At 38.5% G+C, this 25,867-nt stretch overlaps 1 protein-coding gene across 1 annotated transcript in view; it reads right to left on the bottom strand.

The window, feature by feature from the left end:
• Nucleotides 1-14,465: 14,465 nt before the first annotated feature.
• Nucleotides 14,466-25,867, bottom strand: part of OTOG (otogelin) — a 96,127-nt gene continuing 84,725 nt past the window's right edge. Inside the window, exons 49-56 of the mRNA XM_063398102.1 lie at nucleotides 25,551-25,591; nucleotides 24,924-24,999; nucleotides 24,247-24,425; nucleotides 23,339-23,443; nucleotides 22,830-22,949; nucleotides 21,943-21,988; nucleotides 17,287-17,366; nucleotides 14,466-16,032 (exon numbers count right to left, since the gene is read on the bottom strand). Of these exons, the coding sequence (XP_063254172.1) occupies nucleotides 15,832-16,032; nucleotides 17,287-17,366; nucleotides 21,943-21,988; nucleotides 22,830-22,949; nucleotides 23,339-23,443; nucleotides 24,247-24,425; nucleotides 24,924-24,999; nucleotides 25,551-25,591 (848 nt within the window). The 3' untranslated portion in view covers nucleotides 14,466-15,831. The remainder of the gene's footprint in view (nucleotides 16,033-17,286; nucleotides 17,367-21,942; nucleotides 21,989-22,829; nucleotides 22,950-23,338; nucleotides 23,444-24,246; nucleotides 24,426-24,923; nucleotides 25,000-25,550; nucleotides 25,592-25,867) is intronic.

Here is a 25,867-nt window from a genome sequence, read left to right as displayed (position 1 = left end):
GAGTTCCTTATTCCAAGCTATGAGTGACAAATTGGAAAAAAAAAAAGGAGAAATAAACTTCAGAAGTAAGATACATGAGGCACAACCAATTAATGCAAAATCAAGCTCTATCCTAAATTAAATGACTGAGATATTGCAGGTTGATCTTCAAGACTTGTATTCTGACACCATAAAACCCAAAACAACACATACATCACGCCATGAGGTACTTGTCATGCACTGCTCATGTTGACAGCTTCTCACTCCAGGAAAACTGTTGCTAAAATTCATTCAAAATAATGTCATCTTGTCTATCTCCCATTTCAACTCAGGGATATTTTAAAGTCAAGGCTTTTGGGAAAAAACTAAGTCTGACAACACAGATTTGACTTAAGATGCTGAAACTTAATTCACATCAAAATATCATATTTTAACATCCTAAGAAGGAGGAATACCTAATTTTACTTTGAATTTATATTGAAACTTTCAGTGTTGCTGATCCAGACAGTATGAGTAGAAAAGCGGAAACTCAAGGAAAAACATTTTGAAGGTTTTTTCCAAGAACAAAATGGTTTAATAACTTACTCAAAGTTTTCCTCAACAGAGAGCTCAATTAATTTTTTTCCACTCTAAACAGAATGACTGACTTTCCAAACTCTTAAAATCCTACCGAAAACCCCATTATTTTCACTCTTCACAAGATTTGTGAGTCCTAGCTTCCTTATGTAAAAGGCAAATACTACCCACATTCAACAAAAAGGCCTCCTATGTACAGCTCAGGGTAGCCATAAACACCCACCAACCTTACAGAGTCGGTAATCTAGTTAAAAATAATCCTGTTTCATAAAAAGGAAGAAGTGGATTTGAAGTAATTTCACTGTATATAAAGTATGTCACTATTTTAGTCTAAAGCGTTTTATCGAACTCCTCCACCTCTTTTAGGAAAAAAAAAAAAAGATTGAATCACCATTGTCAGACAGTCTCTGAGCAGCTGCAGGCTGTATTCCAGTTGCACATTCCCAATCCCACATCAGGTAGTACTCCAGTGCAGTCCTTAAGTAGCAAATGCCCTTTCCACAGATATCTCAGCTCTGAGTAAAGTATAAGACAGAAAGGAATTAGAAATTTCCTTTCCCCTCTATTATGGACACTAACAGAAGAACCACTTGACATCCTGTCATGCAGCCTGCATCTCCCTACAAACAAGCAACACTTCTTGTTCTTGAGCATTAAGAGTAACAAAACCCAGACATCAACCAGAATGGACTTTGCATTGTGTTCTCGGGCAGTGTCAGGCAGATCTTCTCTCAACCCAGCCGTAGTGCCTGTAGAGACCTGTTCTATCCTCTCAATATCACTGGCATTCAGAAAGAAAACCAGCCACAGTTCAATTACAAAAGTCATGGTGTTACAATATAAAGACATCATCAAACTAACATCAGTGTAAATGCAGCAGCAAGAAATCATCATCAGGTCAAACCCTGTATGACAACACAGACAGTGCACACTACTATGAGAAGCATCAAGTTCTATTATATCCATCATGTATCTATTCCAATATCTCACCAAACATTTTCATTCATCTCATAAAAAACCCTCTGAAACTAAGGATGAAATGTGATTTGTGCTGAGGTAGAGCTCTGTATCCTTTGCACAGCCTGTGCAAAGAGAGTCAATCAGACTCAAGGTTCATCCAGCAAGGCAAGCAAAATGGCAGAAATCTAAACCCTTATATTTAGGGCAACATATAATCCAAATACAGAACTTTTGCATCTCTTAAGGTGTGTCAAAAAATGCAGCAGACTTGGGCATGCATCTCCATTGTTTTGTCTGTCAATTAGTAAGGAACTGAAGGTGTGGCTGCATATACCATTTACTCCTCAACCTTCTTCGGGCCCCTCAAGCTTCTTAAAAATGCAGCTTTTTCCTTCAGCTCAGTTGATCACAAGCAAGTTTGGCCTCTAGCTATTAATGACATTGTAATCTGTTTTTACTCTCACTTCTTTGTAGATGAAAGATAACTGTTCCAGAGAACTGGATTCTTCTTCTCTTGATTAGCTGGATTTTTGTTAACAGTTCTATTGGGAATGAGTTCCCAGATCATAATTTTTAAACTTGCAGTGTGGGGGTGTCTGCATCCACACAAGAGAGAAAGCATCTCCTTGGAAATACTGAGCTAAATTCTGCAGTGCCATAGAGGCATTTCTTGGCTAAAACAGAGGAATGGCTATGGCCTCAACCACATGGAGCATAGGAAGATTTCACCCAAGTATAGACTTCATTGGGATTAAGCCAAGTATGAGCCACACCAGCAACAGGAGAGCAACCGTCACTTGATGCTGTATAGTGCAGGGATTGTAATGATTATACATTTTCTAATCCTGCTTCCTTCTGGCAAAACAATAGATTTACTATGACTTTATGGCCGCTGTTTGTCAATCAGTTGGGTTTCCATCACCAGCATTCCTCCCTCACCACTGACACGTTGCTCCCACTTGGCCCTAAGCCGCACACTAAACCCTTTCGTGCTGTGGAGTTTGATTCCGGCAGGAGGAACAGCCCAGCTCACGTGCCCCTCTTGGAAGTGCAGAAGGCTGCGGTTGAACATCTTGTTTTTTCATTTGCTATAGACATTTGTTCTTGCAGCTGACCATGTGCAGGAGAATTTGCTCATGTTCCAGGAAAGGACAGCTGCACCACAAATTACCTTAAACCTCCTTGCTTCAGGGATTATCTGGGTACAGTGAAGTGTGTGTATCCTAGGGCAGGGGTCTTTTCTTACTATAAACAGAGTTATTAACCTCTTATTTACCAAAAGTGTTTATACACTCAGTAATGGAGACAGTTTGGATATCACTAGTGACTTCTTCCTGGTAATAATTTCTTGGAAGGTCCATCCATTTGCACTCACAGGCTGGTTTTCTTGACTACTTCTTTTTTTTCCATGAATTACATCTGCCACTTGCTACCTGTCCTTAGGGGACAAAACACACCTGATGGGGATGAGTGCATGCAGGACTGATCCCTCCAGCCTCTCTTTGCCATGTTCCCTTCTTGGATCCTGCTGCATTAAACTCCCAGAAGTCTTCCAGCACCCTTACTGAGCTAACTGTACAGTAATTATGCCAAGCATGTCTTGGCTGTCAGCATACTCATCTTGGCATTTAGAGGAGATGAAGGAGCATCATTAAAGCCAAAGACAATCCAAAGAAACATTTCCACCTCTAAATTTGTAAGCATCACTCCAGCAACACTGCAGCTACAGAAATAAATCTAAGTGCAGGCAGCAAGCACTGTCATCAGCTGACTGCTGACTGTTCAGCACCAGGTGAGGACGCAGCCAAGGGAAAGACAAAGGCAAAACTGTGGATACAGGTCCAATGAGATTACCAACTTTTCACAAATCTAAGTTATAATGAAGTCGTAGCTCTATGGACCTTCAAGACCTACATTCCAGCTATTTGAAATCAATCCCTTTTGTCTTCTGTTTTTCTCCTTTTATGTTTTCCTTTAATGCAGACATTTTCAATGTAAAGAGGCTTTTTTCATGTACCTCATTTAAAACTGTCTTGCCTGCCTCTGGCTGAGATCCATGTACTACCTTTGCATTCCTGCTCCAAGCCCAGTTCCTGCACTTTGATACAGCAGCACATCCTCTGCTACTACAAGCAACCCTATCCATTTGCAAGAGCAGAGGTCCTGGCTCACTCCCCTCTAAGTTCTCCTCCTCCTTATTTAAAACATCACAATAAATGAGAAGTCAACATCTCTAATTCATGCACAAACACGCTCATTATAGAAAACATGAATCTACAAGTAAAGCTAAACCAAGAATTAAAATAATAGAAAGGGACCTTAATGGGACCCCACCACAGAGAGTTGCCTCTTTTAATATCAATAATGCATTTGTGCAACTAAAATATGTATCTTCAGTCTAACTTCAAATAGGACTTGAAGGGAAATTTCATGCATTCTCTAGTTCTTCATTTGTAAGTGCATGCTGATAAAAAGATCTGGAAATACATGTGGATTGAAAACCTGAACCATAAGAGATACTGTACAAACAACAAAAATATATATATACTAAACTGAATATACATTCATATCTCTTTGTAGGCATCCCTCTTAGTGTGCCTATTAATCAATCTCATAATTTTTTTAAAGACAGCTAAAATCTCATCTGTAGATACCAACAGACAGCCAAATATAGGTCAGATTTAGGAAGACATTTTTTAAATGCAGAAAGCACACTAGCAATATCCTCCTCAAAGTTAGAAATTAGATTCTAGCTGTCAAGACAAAAAGTAATGACAGCTTCTTTAAAAAAAAAACAAAACTAACAAGAAAACAAACTCCAAAACAATTCTATTCTGCTTCTACCAATGGAAAAAGCTGTCTAAAGTGGTTTACAACATTTTTAATCATAAGCTGCCCTGATAAAAGTACTTGTGACCCTCCATGTTCAGCCTACAATGTGATTTGGCAACACGTTGAGTGTCCTGTGTGGAGCCAAACACTTCCTACACCCAGATAATCCTGTATTTAATTTTTAGGCTGCTCTTCCATTCATAATACTCATTAGCCATAACTTTGAGCTATTTGCATACATCTCATAGTTTCCAGATCTTACCTAATAAAAGTAAGGATATCACTACACATTAATTCATCAAAGCTTTTGCAAGTACAAGCTGTAGCATCTTTCTAGGAAGTGTTTCCATTTGTTCCATAACTTTCACTCTGATTCCAAGTTGCATTATCACTGTGATGTTTTTATCTAGGACTTATATTGTATTACACTCCTAGGAGTCAAGGGTTAGATATTGCTGGGAAAACTATGCAACACAAATTCCTGAAGTGTACTGGCAGCCCACAGCCACATCAAAACCAGTCTAAAAATAAGTCAATTTGCTTTGGTCCACAAAGCAAAGTACCAACATCAGCTCCTTGAAACAATCTTCCTTCCATCATGCCAAACAAGCTAGAATCACTCTCTGCCAAAGAATAAAGCACAAATCCTTGCTTTCTGGTATAGTAGTAACTTATGAACTTGAAAGTATCTTTGAAAATAAAATGTCAGTTGTGCCTCTGATGTTACAGTCTCAGTCTGTTTTTATGTCATCACAGTCATCACAGAGTGCTGCCTCTCAGTGTCTGAGGTTGTTTGTAGTGTCTGTAGGCTACATATAAATTTTTCTCTCAAGAGATCACAAAAACCAGTCTAGAAACCAGTAGACCAAATCATTTCTTGGTCTCTTAAAAAAATCCGTAGCCAAACCAAAACCAAACCAGACCCCCAAATAAGCAACCAACACAAAATCAAACCATGTTTGTACCACTGTTCTTTTGTACCATATGAGCTACAGAAAATTCTTCAATTTTTCTCATCACTGCTTTTTACTACAGCATTTAGAGAAGTCAAAGACACTGGGAGGCACCAGCCCAGTTAGCATTGCTTTGGAATAGTTTCCTTTCCAGTGGGAACTATGGAACAGGGAATATCTTCTGACCTGGAGCAGATGTACCCACCACCGTTGCCAAAACTGCCAACTCCATTTTTCCACCTCCAGAGCAGAACATCTGCAAGGAGACCAAGCTGTATCTATTCTGCCTTTTACCTTTTAAAGCCTTTTTATCCTCAGTTAAGTTGCATTGGTCTAACGGGGATCAGCAAGTGTTTTTTAAAAAAAAAAAAAATTATCTTTACTGATTCAATACACTCCATCATCTGGGGATGAGGAAGAGCTGTTCTGCAATCTGACAGTCCTTTCATGGTGGATCAGATGATTCAGAAAAGAAGTGGTATCTTATAGTATAATGGATGCATTTGAATAGGAATCAATCCTTGTACAATCTGTGTGTACTGTAACCCTATATTCTCAAACTAAATTTTTCTGGATACTGCACTTGTGAAAATACATATTTCCACTTGTGCTGGAAATACTCATTGATCAGTCCACAGTTTCCCACAAGCCTCCGTGCTATAAAAAGCCTACATCTCTCGTTCTGTCAGTCTCAGTTTCCCTTTCCCTCTGTACAAGAAAGCACCCCCAAACAGCTGGCACAGACTCCCATTTTCAGATACTGTATTTCCATACAAGGTCCCAAAGGCAAGGAGAGGGACAGAATGTCCTCACACTCCTGCAGGAAGTGGAAAGGCTGTATTTCACCAAGGAACATATAATGTCCTCCACCCAAGGCAGAAAGGGACACGAGACTTCGGCAGCTGGGGGAAGTCAGTGTGCCTGAATGAGACTGGAAACCTAATGGAAAGGGTTTCACTTCCTAAGAGTGTCTTAGGAACAAGGAAGAGATGGAGATTAATTTTTTTTTCCTCTCCTAGAGACTTTGGAATTAAGAACAAAACATTTGTTCCACCAGGATGACAAAGAGCCTGAAGTTCATGCTTTAGGTGCATTTGTTCCATTAACAACAGTTTCATATTTAAGAAGTAGAAGCTACAGAATGTATGACCTTTATTCCCAGGAAGGAGCATCAGGATGTTAACGACCTTCCCAGACAGCTCCAGTGGAAAGCAGTGGGAGAGGCTCCTCACATGCACATCCACAGGGAGCAGGGCCCCCACACTCCAACCGGGGCAGCCAAGGGCAGAATTCACCTTTCTGATCTCCCTGTGGTTATCTCATGCACGAGATACAGCAAAGCAGAAAAGGTGCCACTTACAGCTTCCAGAAGAGCCACTTGAGGACAGTCTGAAGCACATCCCAGAGCCCATTTTGAAATCTTCACCTTTGGTTCACCAGCATCTGACAGGACCCTCTTAATCAGGGGAGCTCTGTGCAGAGCACACGAGACGCCACCGGGCTGTGCAATGACAACAGGGCATCCAAACCTTCACAGCACATCCAGTATATGTCAGCAAGACAGACTGACTGGGGCTGCTTCTCCACGCCTCTCAAAGGGTTAAACAAATCAAAGCTCAACAATTCCATAGTGTTAATTATATTGTTCTCCATTAAAAAAACAAAATGTGTTCCTCTGGTTTTGCTTCCTTTTAGTCTTGCTTAACATGAATAAGTTAAGGAAAGAAGGGACTATCCCACTACAAAGCATCTGAAACCACAAAAGAAATTCCTATCAAAATAGCATCTATCAGCTTTTATCTCTTTGCCATTACGAGGTCTAAAACAAAGAACCATTTTCAAGTGTTTAGACTCTCTGAAGGAAAAAAAAAAGGGCTGAAAGAGTTAAAGAGTTTATTGTGCTTTTACACATTTTAAGATATCATCTTTCTACAATGGCAGTAAAATCAGCATGTAGCCTTAATTTTCTATGGTTGAACCTTGAACGTGAATCATTATATTACAATGTACTTATTGATTTCAACAGGAAGAGGATTAAGCCCAGAAAATCAGGTTAGGAACCTGAAACTGGACTGAGGAAAATGGAATTTTTCTGGTACTAAAAACTTCTTATGTTATGTAAAATACATTAGAATTCTAAATATGAGATTTTACCATTTGGAAAATATTCTTAACATCTTGAACTCAGCAGAGATGTGACAAGGTCAGTGAAATGAAAATCCAATTAGTAACCAGTGCTTTAAATAAATAACCTATTACTACACACATTAGTCGTCAATATATGATTTTACCTTCTTGCACAAACATACATATATGAAATGAATGGTGCTTAAATGGAATATGGAACAGTTAGAAAGAGAAAACATTACCTGTTTATTGGAAGGCTAACTTAGCCATAGGTGCTTAATTTATGGGAGAGCAAGTAACACAAATTTCAGCTGCACATCCATTAACTCTTCATGCATTACTATTTGCTAGAGCTGGAGGCAGCAGCCCACCCCCCACATAATTTACCAGAAGCCTCCCTTGTAAAAATTCTTATTTTGAAAGTTTACAGTTTAGACAAGCAAATAATTTGGACAGAAATTTTCCATAATGGATATTGTCCTCCCTAACTTTGCAGTGTGTGCTACCGAAGATTTCACATTCAAAAAACATTTCTCAGTTGCTTTGGCTAAGGCTTTTCTTGCACAGAGAACAGCAGTATCTCAATGACTGCTGCAAAGATCTTCCGCTGCTTTGAACTTCAAATGACCTGGTAACAAAAACAAGTTCTGTAAGCACTGAGCAAGTCACATACTTCGGTGAGTAAGCACACAACTCACTGAAATTTCCAAATTACTACAAATAATTAAATCAGAATAAGCTGTGCCAGAGAAGAGAAAAAAATAATTTGTTAAACTTTAGGAGGAAGACAGGGATGCTGGTAGCACATTAAAGCAAATCACTCCTATGGTACTTTTTCATTCTTATTTGAAGCAGTTTGGGGGAAACATAAAAGGCTGATAAATATTTTGAGCTATACAAGAGATTTGAACTAGAATATGAAAGTACTCAAAGTGGTAAACATTTCATCAGGCAAGAGGAAAAAATGCAGCAAGGATAGAAAATTAATCCAAATTCACAGTCACAGGGCATCTCTCCCTATCTCCCCTTCCCAGACAGCTCCAGCTGAGCACTGGTGCAGTTTGCTACCATCAGTGAATCATAGACTCACAGAATGGTTTGGGTTGTAAGGGATCATCTCATTCCAACCTCCCTACCATGGGACACCTTCCACTAGACCAGGCTGCCTTGAACATTGCCAGGGGTGGGGCATTCACAACTTCTCTGGGCAACCTGTGCCAGTGTCTCATCACCTTTACAGTAAGGAATGTCTTTCTAATATCTCATCTAAACTTACTCTCTTTCATTTTGAGGCCATTCCCCTTTGTCCTGTCCCTATATTCTTGTGTTCCCCTCCATCTGTTTTGTAGGCTCCCTTCAGATACTGAAAGATCACAATTAGGTCAGCTCAGATCTGTCTCTTTTCCAGGCTGAACAAACCAAATTCTCTCTGCCCTACCTTATAGAAGAGCCATCCCCCTGATCATCTTGGTGGCCTCCTCTGGACTCACCCCAACAGCTCCATGTCCTTCCTGTGCTGGGACCCCAGAGCTGGGTGCAGGGTTCCAGGTGGGGTCTGAGCAGAGGGGCAGAACCCCCTCCTTGCCCTGCTGCCCACGGGGCTCTGGATGCAGCCCAGGACACGTTTGGCTCTCTGGGTTCTGAGTGCCATGGCTGGGTCCTGTCCAGCCTCTCACCACAGCAGCCCCAGCTCCTTCAGGGCAGGGCTGCTCTGATCTGTTCATCCCCACCCTGTGCTGATACCAGGTGTTGTCCTGACCCTGACCTGCTGCTGCAGCACCAGCACTTGGTCTTGTTGAACTCATGAGGTTCCCATGGACCAGCTTCTCTCTGGATGATCTCCTGTTCTTCACATGTGTCAGCCACACCACTCAGTTTGATGTCACCTGCAAATTTGCTGAGGGTGCTTTGGTCTATCCTCGGTGGGTCACAGGCTCTCTTTGCACCCCCATGACTTGTGGCCAGCTACCTGGCTGTCTACCGGCCCTCACACAGAGGTAGAAACAATTGTCTATTTCCAGCCCAGCAGTGCTTTGAGAGATCAAGGGAAATAGAGCTATGGGATTCATACTGCTTTCAAAAATAAACAATGAGGGGTGGTGCATGCCTGGGGAAAGTATCAGAGTACTCCAAGCCACTAGACACAAGGAAGAATTCTTGTTAAGCTGCAAAATTTGTCTTGTAAAAGAGCAGATGGCACCAAGTTGGCACAGATGGCATGAAATCATTTAGGGTAAATTGCAGTCTAAGGTAAATCTGCACAAATATTTTAATTCTGTTTCTAATAATTCCACTGTTAATGGAGTTAATCGTATGGTCGCTTGAGAATAAGCCATTTGCACTGAATTAAAAAGTTTAAAATTGCCATATGGAAATAAGCAAACACTTCCACTACCCACTTCCACCAAGTAATATCCAAGCCTTTCCAAAGTTAAATTAACAACTTGACCAACAAACCCACCATTTTTCTTGCGTTTTGGCTCTCCAAGCTTACACATGACATGTTAAGCTCTAAGGCTCTATTTTTCACTTGGGAACAGGCACAGGATAGTGCTGGAGGAACATCAGAGAAGGCAAGAGCCATGAGCATCCCAGCATCCCTGTGCTAGCTCCAACATAGCCAGAAAGGAGCCCAGGATCAGGAGTCTTGGTACCCAGCTTGGGGCACCTATTAATCAAGATGAAGCTTGTGGAGAGAGCAGAATATCCAAGCTCCACAAAGGTGACATTCAGGGCATCTCATCTCTGGGCACAACCACTACGCTCTCCCCACCAGCAGCAAGGCTTCCACTCAGGGTAAAAGGCAGCAATAACGGAGTTTGCCACCCATTACTCAGTCATGCATGAAGTGGAGAATCTGAAAAATGTTGCTGCATTCTGGAAACACACTGCTCTTATTTGATATTGCTGTATAAGCACCAAACTATTTTTTTTTTTAAAGCCATGGTAAATTTATGAATGAAACTGTGCAAGAGGGATTTAATGAGAGATCCATAGCAAGTGTTCAGTGGTCTGGATGTTGCCTGCCACCAGGGTAGCATGAAATCATTTGATAATTAGACCATGGCCATGCAGGATTAGCATACCTTAAAAATAGAGGGCTGTATTATTTTTTATTTATATAACAGATGGATATGTTAAAAGGTCGTGCATTTTTTAATGAATGCAACATCACGCCAGTGTTGACAGAAGATTTGGAAGTGCTACAATATGGCCAAATCTGAAGCCTAAAAATGATACCTTCCCTTCCCCCTGTGTTCCAGTCTTGGAGCCAACAAAAAAAATGTGCAAATGCTGTAAATTTCCTTCCAGAGATCAGCTTAAATACGGCATTTATAGGATACTAGGTTATATTTTCTTTCATTTCATGTCAGTTATAGGTAATTACAAGACTCTCATTATTAGAGCTACCTGAAGGCCCCCACGCTCCTCCTTTAGCCTTTGACACATGAATCAGATGGGAGAGAAACTTCTGTTACCTGCAGTAATCCTACACAAGGGCTGCACTCAAGCCCCTTGCCATCAGTAACCACAGAACATACCAGTTTTCACTCATTATCAAGGGAAGGACTTTTTTCTCATCTCTAATGCTGAAAATCCCGAGAGGCTCCCTCAGGTACTGACTCCCACTTTCCTCTGTGTAACATCTTCGTGATAATTGGGATTGCCAGTCCAATTTGAAGAGGAAAACTTCTAAATGTTTTCACTAAAACTATTCCTTACCTCTTTTCTACTCCTCTTCCAGAGCAGAAATGAAAAGAGTGAGAGTCAGGATCCAAGATATTGGTATTTCAACTAAATATATGAAAATAAGGAAGTTGCCAGAAAACCATTTTTAAGATTTTAGGGAATTTAACCAAATATGGGCTGGTTTTTTTTTTTTTTCAAAGTTGTCCCAAGTAGGTACAATAAGCAAACAATTTATTTATATTTCCTAGAAGGGTTTCACTGTTTTCTGAAGAATCACATTACCTTAAATACCTTGGAAGCCAAAAGCTTAGAAAGCAAGATCACAAATCACCTGCAGATCTCAAGCCAACATCTACACAATAAAAGGTTGATAAAACAGAAATATGTTAAAATTCACTCACAGATCTTTTCCAGCTAATAGAAGACATTGTCACGGAAATAAACACATGACATCTTAGCAAATTCAGCTGTGCTTTTCCATCTTGAAGGTTTGGCTGATGATGATGTCTGTCTTCAGCTCTAGAGATACAGGGATACTTTTTAGCTGTTATACAAAATAAACTTGGAAACATACAGGAGACACCAAAAAAGACAAATGATACTCAACTCAGCTTCATGAAACCAAATATTACCACTAATCACCTCATATGAGGTAGTCAGATAAGATATGCCATAAACACTATCAGCGTATCTGACTTTTGAGCCTGTTGAATTTTCTTTAACCATTAAAGGTGAATTTAATTCTAACTAATTTTAATAGTCCAAAAGCAAATTACCCAACCGTGTTTTACCATCCAGGTTCTCTCCACAGTGAAAAGGAAAGATGGTGGATCTGGAGGATAAATCACCATTACAATCTTAGACACTTATTTTAGGATAGGTTGAGTCACTCTCTGGATGCAGCTCTCTTTGGTGATGCATCAAGCCTGGACACCTGAGTTAATTCAGATATCTATGTAATAAACAGCTGATGTGAAGTGACATGATCAAAGCCTTGGTCAGAAGTCCACACAGAAAGCAGATCTGAGGGGATGGCAGTCTGTCAGGCACTATTTCCAAAGAGGTCAGATGTCTTCATCACACTAAGAGGGGATTTTTCCAAAAAATCACCATCTGCATAGCAGCTGTTACCTCATTTTAATTATTCATAGCTAGCCACTTGTACGGGGGAGAGAGATGGTGGTGTGGGCAGAGATAAGAGTGAGGGCAAAATTTTTTGAATGATTTTGGTCTGACTTCATGGGCTGCATACTTGAGAGCTGTCTGAGGGGGTGTAAGTTATTTAACTTGTGACTAATAGTTCACATTAAACTGCAGCCCAGTAGATGCCAGTATCTCAGATTATTTTCCAAACCACCAGGCAGCCCTACCACTAATTAGAAGAAGCATTACTCAAGAGGCCATTATCCTGAGTCCAGATCATGTACTAATAACCCCAGCGAGCATTTAGAAAACACAATTGATATCATTCTATTTTTTCTAAAAGGCCTTTCTCAAGGGCCAATATCCATAAAATTCAAGAGTCCAGCTGCCAAGTCACTTATCTTCCTGTGAATCAAGGCTGGGTAAGCTTGCTTGAGGTAATGCAAATATTTTTTAAATGAGATGAAAATGGGCAATTGGCACTGTAACAACCAACCAATGTTTCTGTACTCAAACATGAAACATTTTATTCAAAGATGGAAAACCACCTAGAATTAGAGAGATTTTAATTCCTAGATTTAATGAACTACAAGCCTATGACATTTCCCTCCCAACATTAGGAATCAGTTTTGTGAAGAAATTCCATGCATTCAAACACCTGTGAGAACAGGCTTATTGGGGTGGAATAAAGTCTCAGAATAAAGTTCTGAGACTTTCAAAGATATGTTAAGAAGCCTCAAGAAGTTTCAGATCAGTTTCAAGCAAAGGACTTAATAAAAAGAAAATAAAATTATTTTAGAACTCAGTAATTGTTACCAAGTACCTCCAGCATGGAAGGGCCAGATGAAACCCACACTGAGGTTCCTTTGGTTTCTGAAGAAGTGTAAATACAAATAGAGCACATCTTTTTCCAGCTGAGCTCCTTTGTGCAAATGCAGTGTAAGGTAAATACATGGTAAGGGCCTGGGTGGCTTCGAACACACACAGGTAGGCTGAGGATGTGTGAAGGAATTTAAAACTGGGGCTGGATTAAAGTAACTTTCCCTGCCACATCAGAGGCAGTTTGAATCTTTTCCCATGTTTCTCCCAGCATAAGCCTAATGTTTGCAAGAGTAGAAGTAGGGACTTACCACGATGTTTATTGTTTTACTGCTGAAGTAGCAGCAGCAGCAGCAGTGTTTAATTGTGGTTACAAGACACAGTACTGTCAGCTTTCTGTTCTTGCCACCTGCATTGACTTTTCTCTTCAACCAAGAGCTGAAAGTTTGGATCTCAAATGCTTTTTAGAGTTACTGTCTTGAACTGCTAGAAACAACGAGCTCTCTGCTCAAGGGGCAAGAGGAGGGACCATGCTGCAGCAGAGGGAAAAATGTTGGTTGGCCTAATTCCTGCTTCAGTCCTGTCCCTCATGGTGTGTTTGGCACTTCACAACAAATACCTTGGTTGAGAGCAGAAGAAACGTGTCTTTTTATTAATTCCAGCCCTCTAGGATGGCATCTGCCAGCTGGTAAACTAAAGAAGGCTGCACTTCTTCTTTGAAAATGCCAAAGCATGAATTTTAAGCACATGGCATCAAGGATTTAACCCTGCTCAATGCCTTATGAACAGCATTTTTTTCCCCTGGATTTCCAAAGGATGGACTTCTCCCAAATTCTGTCCCTTGTTGCTATTTAGAAAACAGGTTTGAAAAAGAAGCATGATCTGCAAAGTGAGCAGGGACTGCAGAAACATGTTGAGCTTAAAGACACATTTGGCCCTAGGTACTGGAGGATGATCATCAGTACACAACAATTACTCAAAACACAGTCTACGCATTGCAGTCAAACTGAAGGTTAATTTAGAAAATATATGGACAGGGAATGTGCAGAAAATCACCTCCTTTCCCCCGTTTTTCCAGGACAAATAGTCAGATAGTGTCAGAGTTTTGTTGTTACAGTCTGATGAACAAGTGTTTTCCAATTTTTGTTTTGAATAAAATTATGTAGATGAATTTGGCATTTCTGAGGCTGAAAGTGAACTGTGATGAAATCAGAAAAATATGGAGATTTTAAAAAATCCATAAGCAAGTCTTCCTCCTGGATGTACAACTTGTGATATCAGCAAACCCTAAAATTACCCATGTGTGCCACAGAAGAAAAGTATTAGCAAATATAATGTGTTTCATTACAAGGCAGTAAGCTGCTCTAGCAATGATAGCAAAATTAATTGTAACAAAATAAGACTTCCTGTTGTTTATTAGATATTGTAAGAATGAAATGTACAGTATACAAAATATCAAAAATGTTCACATGATTGATTTTAACAATGCATTTTTCTTTGCATTTACTGCAGACAAGCAGCTTCCAGAGAGGGTATACTGAGATCTATTTACTCTTATAAATCTCAAGTGTATCACTGCATGCTATCTACAATTTTAATCTACAAAACAAAAGCTACTGAATTTTTGCTCTATCTGGGTGGCATTTCTTAAAGAACAGAATAGTAACATTAACTTAGAGAAGAAAAAATTAGTTCATTACAAAAAAAAGTAATTTTTCAAGTTCATAAAAAATTGCTTTTGAAATTTTAAACCTTACAGTTGTCCATTTTGAATTTCAAGCACTTACCATAAGAAGTTGCATCTACTATACAGGTGACAAAGATTTTCAATTTTGTTTTTGAGGCAGATATATAATCCTCATTTTCTTTTTCCTAATGAACTGTCACATCTTTAAAATCAGCATTAAACAATGTTCATTCTCCTAAAGAGACAATTTAAGTATGGTTCATTTCATAAGACAAAAGTTTTCATTTAAGTTATATCTATACAAAAGAATATAAAATGGTTTTCACTTTTCAATCTGTGTATTTTCAGTTTATGTCATATTATTTAGCAGAAAGATAAAGTGACTGGCTAATCTAGACAGCCTAAAGACAGCAGATCTGTTCCATAAACACATGCTAGCCATAATGCTTTTCACTACAATATAAAATACACTACAGCAACTGAAATGATTCCCAGGGAATATTACATACAGTTACCAGTATGAATAATGTTTCCCTGACTAAAAAAAAATAAACAAAAAACCCCTAAACTAAATTTTTTATACATGCTCTAGTTAGCAATAGGAATATGATTTAAACTGAAAATTCTTCTCGTGTTGTCCAAAGAATTTTTCTGAATAGATACTAAACATACTTGCACAATTGCAATGCTTTCAAAACAGTGACTGCTGCCAGGTAAGTTGGGCAATGATGTAGAACTGGAATGGGGGCTTGACAAAGAGTGAATCAGCCTTCCAGAACAAAATAGATGGTGTTCTTTCTCTTTAGATGTCACTAATGTAAATCACCTTTATGTTGGCACGTATCACAAGAACACTTAAAACAATCCCTGTGAAGGAAAATGAACACCAATCACAATACAAATGATGCAAAGACACTTTTCAGAAATTTAAGACAGTCCAAATGTACTTGTGGTCTTTTGCAGTGAAATTCAGAGAACTGGCTATTATATTTTTAATAGATAAACTATTATAAAGTTATCCTGGGAATAGCGGGGCTTGTTTGTTTTTGTTTTGGTTTGTTTTTTTTAAGACCACTGGCAAGAGCAATCTGTGGGCTCTTGTATGGAATAGCTGACCCAGGTTGAATTGCTGGTGCAGTAGAGCTGCACAGTCCTTCTCTGCAGCCCGAGCTCCCTGCAGCACTTGCAGAACCTGGCGTAGGTGTTGATGTTGTAGTTGTAAATGCTGGCGGACGGGCACTTTCCGTCACACGAGACGATGTTCACCTGGCAACACACACAGGCAATCGTTAACACACGGCAGCAGGTAGGAGAGTTAGGGGCTCTCTAGGAATTCTGAAGACATTAGGCACCCAAATCCAATAGCAAAGCACTCAAAAAATGTGGACATATTTCTCTTATGAAATCCCACTACATCTGGAAATCAGCTCTGAAGTGCCCAGACAGATCTCAATTTTAATGTTAATGATGACTTTTCTGTCCATTTCAGTAACAGATTTGCGTTATTTTAACAGATACAAAGAAGCAATTTCAGGTTTGAATTTTAAAGTATTCATAACAACCTTGGCTTGAGCACAGCACCAAATGTTCTTTTCCACAACTCCCTACAGTATTCAATTCCGTGATACTCTGATGCAGCGTTGCTATACTGGGTGTCAGCAAGGAGGAATAAAAGAACCGATCCTTTGGAAAGCCAAGGGGAATTACTACTAACAATACCAAATGTGTAATATAGACTGTAAGACAAATAGGCTTAAGGAACTGGTAATTTTTTTCAAATTTAATAGTCAGGATTTGTGTTTCTGTTCAATGAAACACTGAGAATAAATGTCCTGGCTGCTCAACAGCTTTCTCTACTAAATGTACTCTTGGAGTCATTTTAGAGGCTACAGCTGTTTCCCTGCTCTCTTTTATTACAGCTTTTCCAGGCGCTCTTACACATCTCACACGAGACGTCTGTCTGCACCCTTGCTGCTGCTCTCGGCCTCACTGCTCAGCAGGACACGGTTGGTGTCCTCCAACACTAAATCCTTTGATAGACACACAGATAGTGCCTCATTCTTCCTTCACATTTTACAGTGAGCTCAGGCTGCTGCCTAAAAAAAGCTTTCAGGATCCACGATTCCTTTCTTCATGAAGTTGGCATTCAAGCACTGTCCCTGGGCAGATGAAAAATTACACACATCTGCAGCCAGTTTAGCTGTAGAATATCAGGGCAAGGTTCAGCTATAATGGTTAATTTGCATAGAGCAATTGCAGTATAGGGTGAAATGAGATGAAATCGACATGCACCTAAATGCACACAAAAAGAAGTAACAACATCCTTTTTTTATTATTGAGAAGATGACTGCTGAGAATGTAGGGAAGCACTAGAACAGCTCTGTGAAACACAGCAACGTGTCTCTACGACAGAAATGGAGACCATGGCCTTGTGGAATCTGAGTTCCCTTTCTTCCCTCTTTTTAACATCTCCTATTTTTTCTCATCTATTGAAATAAATTACATTGGCTATCTACTTACTGGTGTGTTACTCCTGCAGTCGTTCTTGCGGATGGTCATCCTCACAGTCACCTTCTTACAGAATTTACCATCTTCCTTACCTGCAAAATGGGCATAGATTTAAAAATATCAGCTCAAACTTCTAACATTTCAGAGACAAGAACACTCCTGACCGTTTAATGGGTTCAACTGACACAACGAAGAAAATACCCAGTACATCACTGCACATACAAAACTTTGGTGAAGGGACATTAGCTGCACACTGAATCACTTTTAAAATTATTTAATTTGTTAGAGTATCTGTCTCTTTTAATCTTTAATAACAACTATAAAAAGCTTATTCTTCACTCAGAAGCCTTTTATCAGCAAGTCCACTGTTTTCAAAAACTTCCGTAAAATTGATCACACTCTCCTGTGAGAAGACTTGTAAATTCATTTAACTTGTTTATGATACCAAATTATATCATTATCAAAAGGTAAATTTGTTAGTTAATTAAAGTGCATTTTCCACGAAATAAATACAACAAACTTTAACAGCAGCCCTCACATTCCAGTGGTATAAACAAAACTTAAATATGTAACAGAATACATAACAGAACCTGATGAAGAACAGGGTTTCAGGGGGCTTTACATTTCTGTATGTTTTTATTAAATCAAAAACACCAGTGAACAAATGAAACTTTTTATTTTCATTTACATTACTTCCACAATGTTTCTCATAGAAGTATGTACAAGGCACATGGATCAAATAAAAGAGATCACAAGAAATCATGAAATCAAATGAGGAGCTAAATTTAATTTAACAAGGAAACACCAAACATTGGAAGAAAAACAAAGATGTTCAGTGTAAAGTTCAGTTGTAAGAGAACAGGAGGAACAGTATCTTCTGAGGATGATCCTCTCTGTTCTGATAAACCACATCACATTGCAGATCTGTAAGAGAATGAACATTAGAAGAGTTTCCACTGTTTCACACCAGATTTTACATGCCATGATGCAACCCCCAAAGACTCTCCTCTTACAGAGTTGCATTTTCTTTGAGCCAAGAAATGCAAAGAGTTTGACAGAAGGGGAATACTGTTAGCTCCAAAAAAGCAAGGGCAGTAAAGGATTCGCTGGTTTGAATAATACCCATTATTGAACACTGACACAATTTAATTACATCTTGATGCACCATGTCCAGTTGCCTGCTCTAATCACTCTAATCCCTGCTCTGTTAAACTGTAGTAGTACTGCTTCTTAGAGAAACAGTTTTTAAATGTTGTTTGTTTGGGGGTTTTCTTCCCTTTTTTTTTTTTTTCTTTAATTATATATGCCTGGTACTCTTTCTAGACACAGCGGAGTTTTCTACCACATGCCAGAAAGGACAGCAATAAATCATCTTGGAAACAAAAACCTATAGACAGGAAAATGTCTGGCTACTGCTTGACTGTCACTGAATTATGTTTGTTTAGGGAAAAAATGGATTGAGAAATGAAGAAAAAACCACCTGTTTTTAAAAAAACCCAACTCACCGTTATTTCTTGTTTTTCACAGTTCTTTTCATGGTTCTTTCTTCTTCTACATTATACATGGTGTGTAGGGTGGAGAATTCAGTGCAGCTGTGACTATGACTTCATCCAGGCTATGGTGAAAGTACATTGTATCTCATACAAAATAAATATATAATGTATTTCCATGCATGTGGTTTAATATCCAGTGCTTTTTAAATGAGGTTTACAACAAATATATGTTTACATGAAGAACCTTACAAAACATGGGAGCATTTTATTTGTCGTAACATGATGAGATTCTTTTGCACCATCTGTATGGCTGAAAATCCTTGCTTGGTTTCTTGGTTGATTCATAGCACTGTGGTCACTTAAAGTGACAGCAATATGAAAGAGAAACACAGATTTTGATTTAGTAGTCCTGGAGTCATAAGTGTAGTTAAATGTAGATGTATCACTCAGTGGTGTACAAAATTACAGTTAACATAATTTCTCTTACAGAAATTTGGAGAGTTGTTTTCACAAAATAAATGCCAAAACAAGTATGTTACAATTCAAAGAGTTAACATGCTTTATGAAAAAGAACAAAGATAATCTCCAATTTTCATGGACTAAACACAGGCTTGCTGTTCTCAGTATAGTGTCCTAACTATGGATGGGAAAACAATCACTTGCTTCTACTGTACATGGCACTGGAAGCAAAACGTTATGACACATCATCTGCAGAAATGTGGCTGACATGACAAGCTTTAACAAGCAAAGCAATTAGTCTCTATGTTCTAGTGCACTGTAAACATGATGGAATTAGTTTACCCTTTTAAACACAGCAATTTTACACATGCAGCAAGCTAAAGACTATGCAAGTGCTTACTACCAACAGTACATTGTTGGCTGACAACAATGCACCGCCCACACAGTGCAAAGTGAAAAACAAACCAAAATGGGAGCCACTCTGAGCAGCCATGAGCAGCTGTGCTACACTGCAGCTCTGGCAATAATTGGGTAAGGAGAGGTCTGGCGCTCCTATCAGGGAGTACATTGTTGGAAATCAACAATGATGCTGTTTGGGTTGGTCCTACTTATTTCAGGAAAAGGTACCTGTGTGACAGCCAACATAGGCTGTAGGAGTGACTGGGCTAACAAGGAATGGGAGGAGCACTGACACTGAAGAACCTGGTAAGAATATTACACATTGAACAGAGCACGTGTTACAGAGGATCTCCGGTAGTATGAAAACATTTGGGAGCTACTAGATTTTGAAAAACAGAATTCAGCTTTAAAATGTCTGTATATTACAGGATCACAGAATGGCTGAGGCTGGAAGAGACCTCTGGAGGTCACCTGGTCCTGCTTCCCTGCTCAGGCAGGGTTCATGGTTCCAGCAGCTAAGTACCACATCCAGGCATTACTTGCATTGCTAAGTAATAAACCCCAAGTGCAACCCAGGAACAATCTGGTTTACAATGGTACAACCAAGCCAATCTGGTATCCTGAGTTCAATATGTCTTTGGGGCTACAGAGAAACAGTGTAATTTCCTCTCTATGTTTTGATGGAGCTCCTAGCTCTTCATTTTCAAGACCAATTAAAACTGAAAATAAAACTCGCAATTTAAGTACTTCAAAAGAAAACAAAACACGGATAATACTTCTCATAAAACGTCTCCCCCAGTTACAACTGACTGACAGCTCTCATGGCAGGTTTGCTTGGAACCAAAATGAACTACATAATTCACAGAGGTTTTGTGTTGTGCACAAGCAGGTGTGAAATCCAAATTCCAGGAATGTACTTGTGAAATACATCTCAGAAGTCACTCTGTTCTTCGAGGGTTTAATTTGACTTTGTGAAGCATGCCCCAGGTTAATTTACTTTTGTCTTTGACAATTAAGGAGCAGGATTACTATCTTTCTCTAAGCATAGCAGCAAGATCTTCTGCCCTGTTGGAAAGTATCAAATGCACCTCTGTCTAAATTAGTAATAATTTGTTCAGAGGATGGTTTATTTGGCTGATAGGGCATTGAAGGGCAATGTCTGATAATCAAAAACTGATCTCAGAGTGCCTATGGAGAATCTACCACAAGAACTAGGTAGGACAAGTGCACAGGTCCATCAGAGGGAAAAAAACTTGGATATTATCATTCCCTTGCAGCGGAAGCAGAAAAAAAAAAAAACCAAAACAAACCAACAGATAAATCTTGCACAGTTTCCATAAACTTTTTACTACAAAATGTGATACAAGTCAGTAGCACCAAAAGGTACCTGCCCTCTGTGGGCAGCACACAAAGCACTGCAGTACCTGTGCACATGCTGCCACGTCAGGTAGTCATGGCTGTGCAAGCTCCATCCCACCCAGCAGGAAATACCTGCACTTTTCTCCAGCTCTCTCCCACTTTCAGGTCACTATTTCAGCCACTTATGCAAATTAAGTCAGATTTTTGCATTTTAAAATACTATTATACTGCCCAGTTCAAAAATCTCCTTTTCAGTTGCTTCTAACAGTATCAACTTGAGCCTAAGGCCTTCATGAAATCAGCCAAAATGTTTCACCTATGTACCAATTTGTTAAGAAAAAAATTATTTCTATTTCCTTGATTTCTATTAAGCCATACTATCTTTCAAATCTATTCTGTGGAGAATTTTTAATCTGCTTTTTTTCCCCCAGAGAATCTTTATTAGCTCTCACAGATAATCAAAAGGGGAATTTTTAAATTGTAGGATCTTTTAAAAGATACTGCCTGAAGGTTTCTTAACTGCCTATTAATTACTATATTAATTATTTACAAAATTAACTTAGAAACCACACAGCTCAATCTTAATTTTTACAAAATATGAAGATATTAATGTAGATGAAGTATTGTTTTGAGGTGCCTTCTAAAATACAGTACCTTTTACTTTACTAAATACAATACCTAAAATTTTGAGGAGTTTTACACAAGAATTTACAAAATACTCGAGGTACAAATTTCAGCGACCAGCTGCAATCACTATCAGTGGAGTAAATGCTTCCACATTAAAGTGTTTTCTTTTAATTTAACTCCACTATTTTCACTGTTATTTACATGAGTAAACCTGGCAAAAGTACAGCCTTTGAGATGTGAATCAAGCTTTCATATGGCAAATAATCCACTTTATTCATAAGATAACAGATCAGAGAGACTTGTGAGGCAGGAATTGTCAATAATCACTTACATGTTTTGCAGCATCCTTCTAAGAATGGCACAACATAGCCTCCAACCTGACCAAGAGATAAAATAAAGAGAAAAATCTTGATATTTTTCAAGCATTCATTCCCATGTATCTGCACTATTAGAAATATCTTTCATATAAAGCTCTGCATAATTATTCAGGCAAATGCAACACTCTGGTGAATGGATGAAGGTTGGGCTACGAAACTGAGACTGTTCTGAAGAACCAAGCCAGTGCTATTTGTGAGGAAGAACTACAGCAACTCAGTTCTTTTAGGACTGTTCCCTGTTTGTGAAACATCATCCACCAAGGAAAGTAGCTTTCTATCCACATGAAAATGTAGAATTACAGACAGTAGTAATAGAATTCTGCTTGCCTCCATTTCCTGGCACTTAGTATAATCTCATTTTGCAAACTCAAATAGGATTTCTGTTCTTGTTCCAAAACTAGTTCATAAAACTTTATGTGTCACTGGGGAAAAGATGCTCCTGATTTTCAGACAATCTTGCCTTTTTCCAATGTTTTGATCACTGTGCTGAATCACATTGCTGTACACAGAAAATGTTAGAAAGGGAAGGTCCAGCCCAGAAAAGCATCCAAGTTCAGACAGTTGTACGAAGACTAGTTTGATATTACAAACCCCAATTTAAAAAATATATATTCTAAGAATCAGAAGAGGAGTGTCCAGCTGTGTAACTCAGCAGCCTGGTGGCACGCACAGTAGATGTGTGGTTATACCTTTTACCTTTAAATGTCTGGGAAAAAATACAGGCACTACCAGAATTAATAATTTTTTCCTTCTTGAGTTAAAAGCACCTTTTGTCAGAGTTAAATCTTTTCATACAAACACAAATCACAGCTAGAATGCCAACAATGTCTTGTACACTGACCTTCACACATTCAGTTTCATTAAAGGGCGGGCATCCAACTGCAGAGGAAACCAGAACTGGTCCTATCGCTGTGTTGGTGCATTCGTATCTGATGCAGTTGGAAATCCAAACAGCACCGGGCTGCCAAAAATTTTAAAGCAGAAACTTCACTCACAGTAAAAAACCAGTATTTCAAATATTAATTAAACAATTTCACAATTTAGATGCCTATTCAAGTTCTGTTTAAGTACTGCATTTGAAAGTCCAATAAAAATGCATAATGTTAAGCAGGTTCTAATATAATCTAGTTGATGGCAATTCTCTCATATATATCAGAATCCTTTAATTTTTGTTGAGAGTTATATGGTTGACTTTCCAATGAATTAATGTTGTGTACATGCAAAACTATTCCTAGTATTTGGCTAAATAAAGCTCTTTTCTGCATATTTTATACAGCAAGATATGTACATTATTTAATAAATTTTTGTTTAGTTCTAAATATTTTGAGGGAATCAAATTTGCAAACTCACCTTAAAACTGGTAACTGTGCCATTGCTGAACGTGTAGAGACAAGACAAGTTCTTGCAGCTACCACAGCAAGTTGTTAAATCTTTTGGAGGCTGATAGACTTGGTTCTGCCAAAATCAAACAGATTATTCCTTGTGTGAGATCATCTTGCAGTTCAACGTTTTACTACTGTAACAGGCAGGAGTCTTTTTCAGGCATCTGATTTTAGGAATATTTTTTAAATAACTTCCAAAACCACATAGTTTACATTTGCACACACTGCACACTCATGAGGCTTTTATAAAATAACTTTGATCTTAATTGAAGTAAAAGGGGAAGAGTTCCAAATCTGAGAGAGATAATTGGCCTTTCTACCATTTTCAGATGTGACAGCTTACTTCAAGAAGCACTGAAATTTTAACTTTTTACACATTAGACATCAAGTAATTATAAAATTAGAAAAAATTTCTGTATAGTATTTCCATGGTAATGTATCATATCTTGTAAAATGACAATGTAACATTTACTTATTTTATAAAGCTGTTTTCACCACATTTAGAATTCTTCTTCTATTTATAATTATTCTCTTTCTGATTCTTATTCAGCTAATGTCTGCCAGGAATTTGTACCAGTCTGCATATAATGTAGCTGAAATTCTGCAGGGATGCAAGAAGGTAGCATGCCATTAATCCAAGGAGTCATTCACTGTATACTTTAGTTTGTGTAATATTTATGCAGCAGAGAAAACAGTGGAGGGAGGGAGAATTTTTATAAACTTCCATCAGAATTGTGGAAGCACATCATTAGAGCGAGATATCCTAATTACTCTTTCCAACTTGCTCTATGACTGTCATCTGCTCAAGAAAACCCATCACAAAGTGATTCAGGCCACCAGACACAACATAGAGGTCTACATTTCTGAGTTTCTTACAGCTTTGCACTTAACAGCGCAGTCTATCGAAGACGAGTTTATTTTGTAGTATTTAGTGGAGGGATCAATCACATCTGTGCAATAGGAAATATGGCAAATGCCATCTGCACTGTGTTCTGCAATTCTCTGCCCAGGAAGCAGCACACCTCTCTCATTACTCAGGCAAACTTTGTCTCTCACTGCAAGAAAACACAAACAGCATTCTCAGGACAATCAGCTTGGCATCAAAACTCCCCTAAAAACATTTCAAACAGTGAAATGGAAGTGGAAAAAGCTATTCCACCTATTTTAGAATTATGGGCCACATTTTCAAACAGATCAGTGATAGTAATCTAATGTTTCACTGTAGTTGCCAAATATTTTCAAATACAGCCATAAATGAAATCTAAATAAATAAATAATATTCTTTTAGCTGCACCCGAGTGACAGTGCAGACTTCTTCACCTGTTTCATTTTGGAAGACTATTTCAGAATAAGAAATGTACCTGAGGAGTGCCTATTTCTCCCCACTAATTACAGAGGACACAGAGGAGAATTAGCATTATTTGTGAATTAAATAAATCAATCCTGTTCTCTTCGGTGCCATGTTCAAAGTGAACGCCTGATTTTTAATTCCTGATTTCCCTTAGCACTCTAAGAAAGGATGTTTCTTTGAATTAAATTATTTTCTGACTTACCACATTTGTACTGCACACAGTTACAGACATTTTCTGTACTGTTCTGAAACAGTTCATCTATCTGAAGTTTCTGCCCCTATGGGTATAAAAATAGAAAAAGAAAAAAATACACATGAAACAACAGTGGGTTTCCTTATTTATATGACCTTTTTCTTTTAAACAGCTTTCCTTCAGAATTTGCGTAGCAGTATCTCTTGAGGGTTCTGCTCAGTCAGCAGCCTGAGTGCATGTTAACATATGATGTATGTTAACATATTAACCATAACAAATAATAGCAACAGTGATTGCTTGAATGCATTTAGTTCAACACTTTAAACCCCAAATTTTATTCTAACTTACCCTGTGTGCATGGAAGCAGTCCTACTCTATCAATATATTGGGCAGAATATGGTAATAAAAAGCTCTGGAAGTATCAGGGCTGTAGAGTCATTTTATTCTGCAAGGTATTTAGACTTAGGTGGCTTCTTAAAACTGTATACCTTACTCTAAAGTAAGTAGTTTTTTAGAAAAGAGGTGATAATGTGCAATTTCGTATTTCACTGATGAATCTACTTTTCAGATATTGATAAATAGATTCATTAATAATTCATAATTAATAAAAGAACAGTGACAAGATAAATTTCATACCAGTTTGCACTGAGGTTTGGGGATTGTTTCACACGCACATTCTGAAACAAAATACAACACCAGAAACAGAAGTTTAGCAATTTGTGTGCCACTTGCTTACAACAGAGCAACAGAGAGAATAAAAATCCCAGCTATAAAAGTCAGCAAACACAGTACAGTAACTCTTACAATACTTTCAAGGTGGGAGATAATCCAGTTTGGACAGACAAATTCTACAGGGTGCAAGAAAAGCAAAACAGGCAGATTAGGAAGTTCTGTAACTTGAAATGACTTTTCTGTATTGTTTGCTCATGAGCAGGTCACAATGGTGTAGCTGG

This window comes from Prinia subflava, chromosome 5 (genome assembly GCF_021018805.1).
Source record: "Prinia subflava isolate CZ2003 ecotype Zambia chromosome 5, Cam_Psub_1.2, whole genome shotgun sequence".
NCBI classification, from domain to species: domain Eukaryota; kingdom Metazoa; phylum Chordata; class Aves; order Passeriformes; family Cisticolidae; genus Prinia; species Prinia subflava.
The sequence above is the reverse complement of the archived record's forward strand: the minus strand, read 5'-3'. Positions and strand labels throughout refer to the sequence as shown.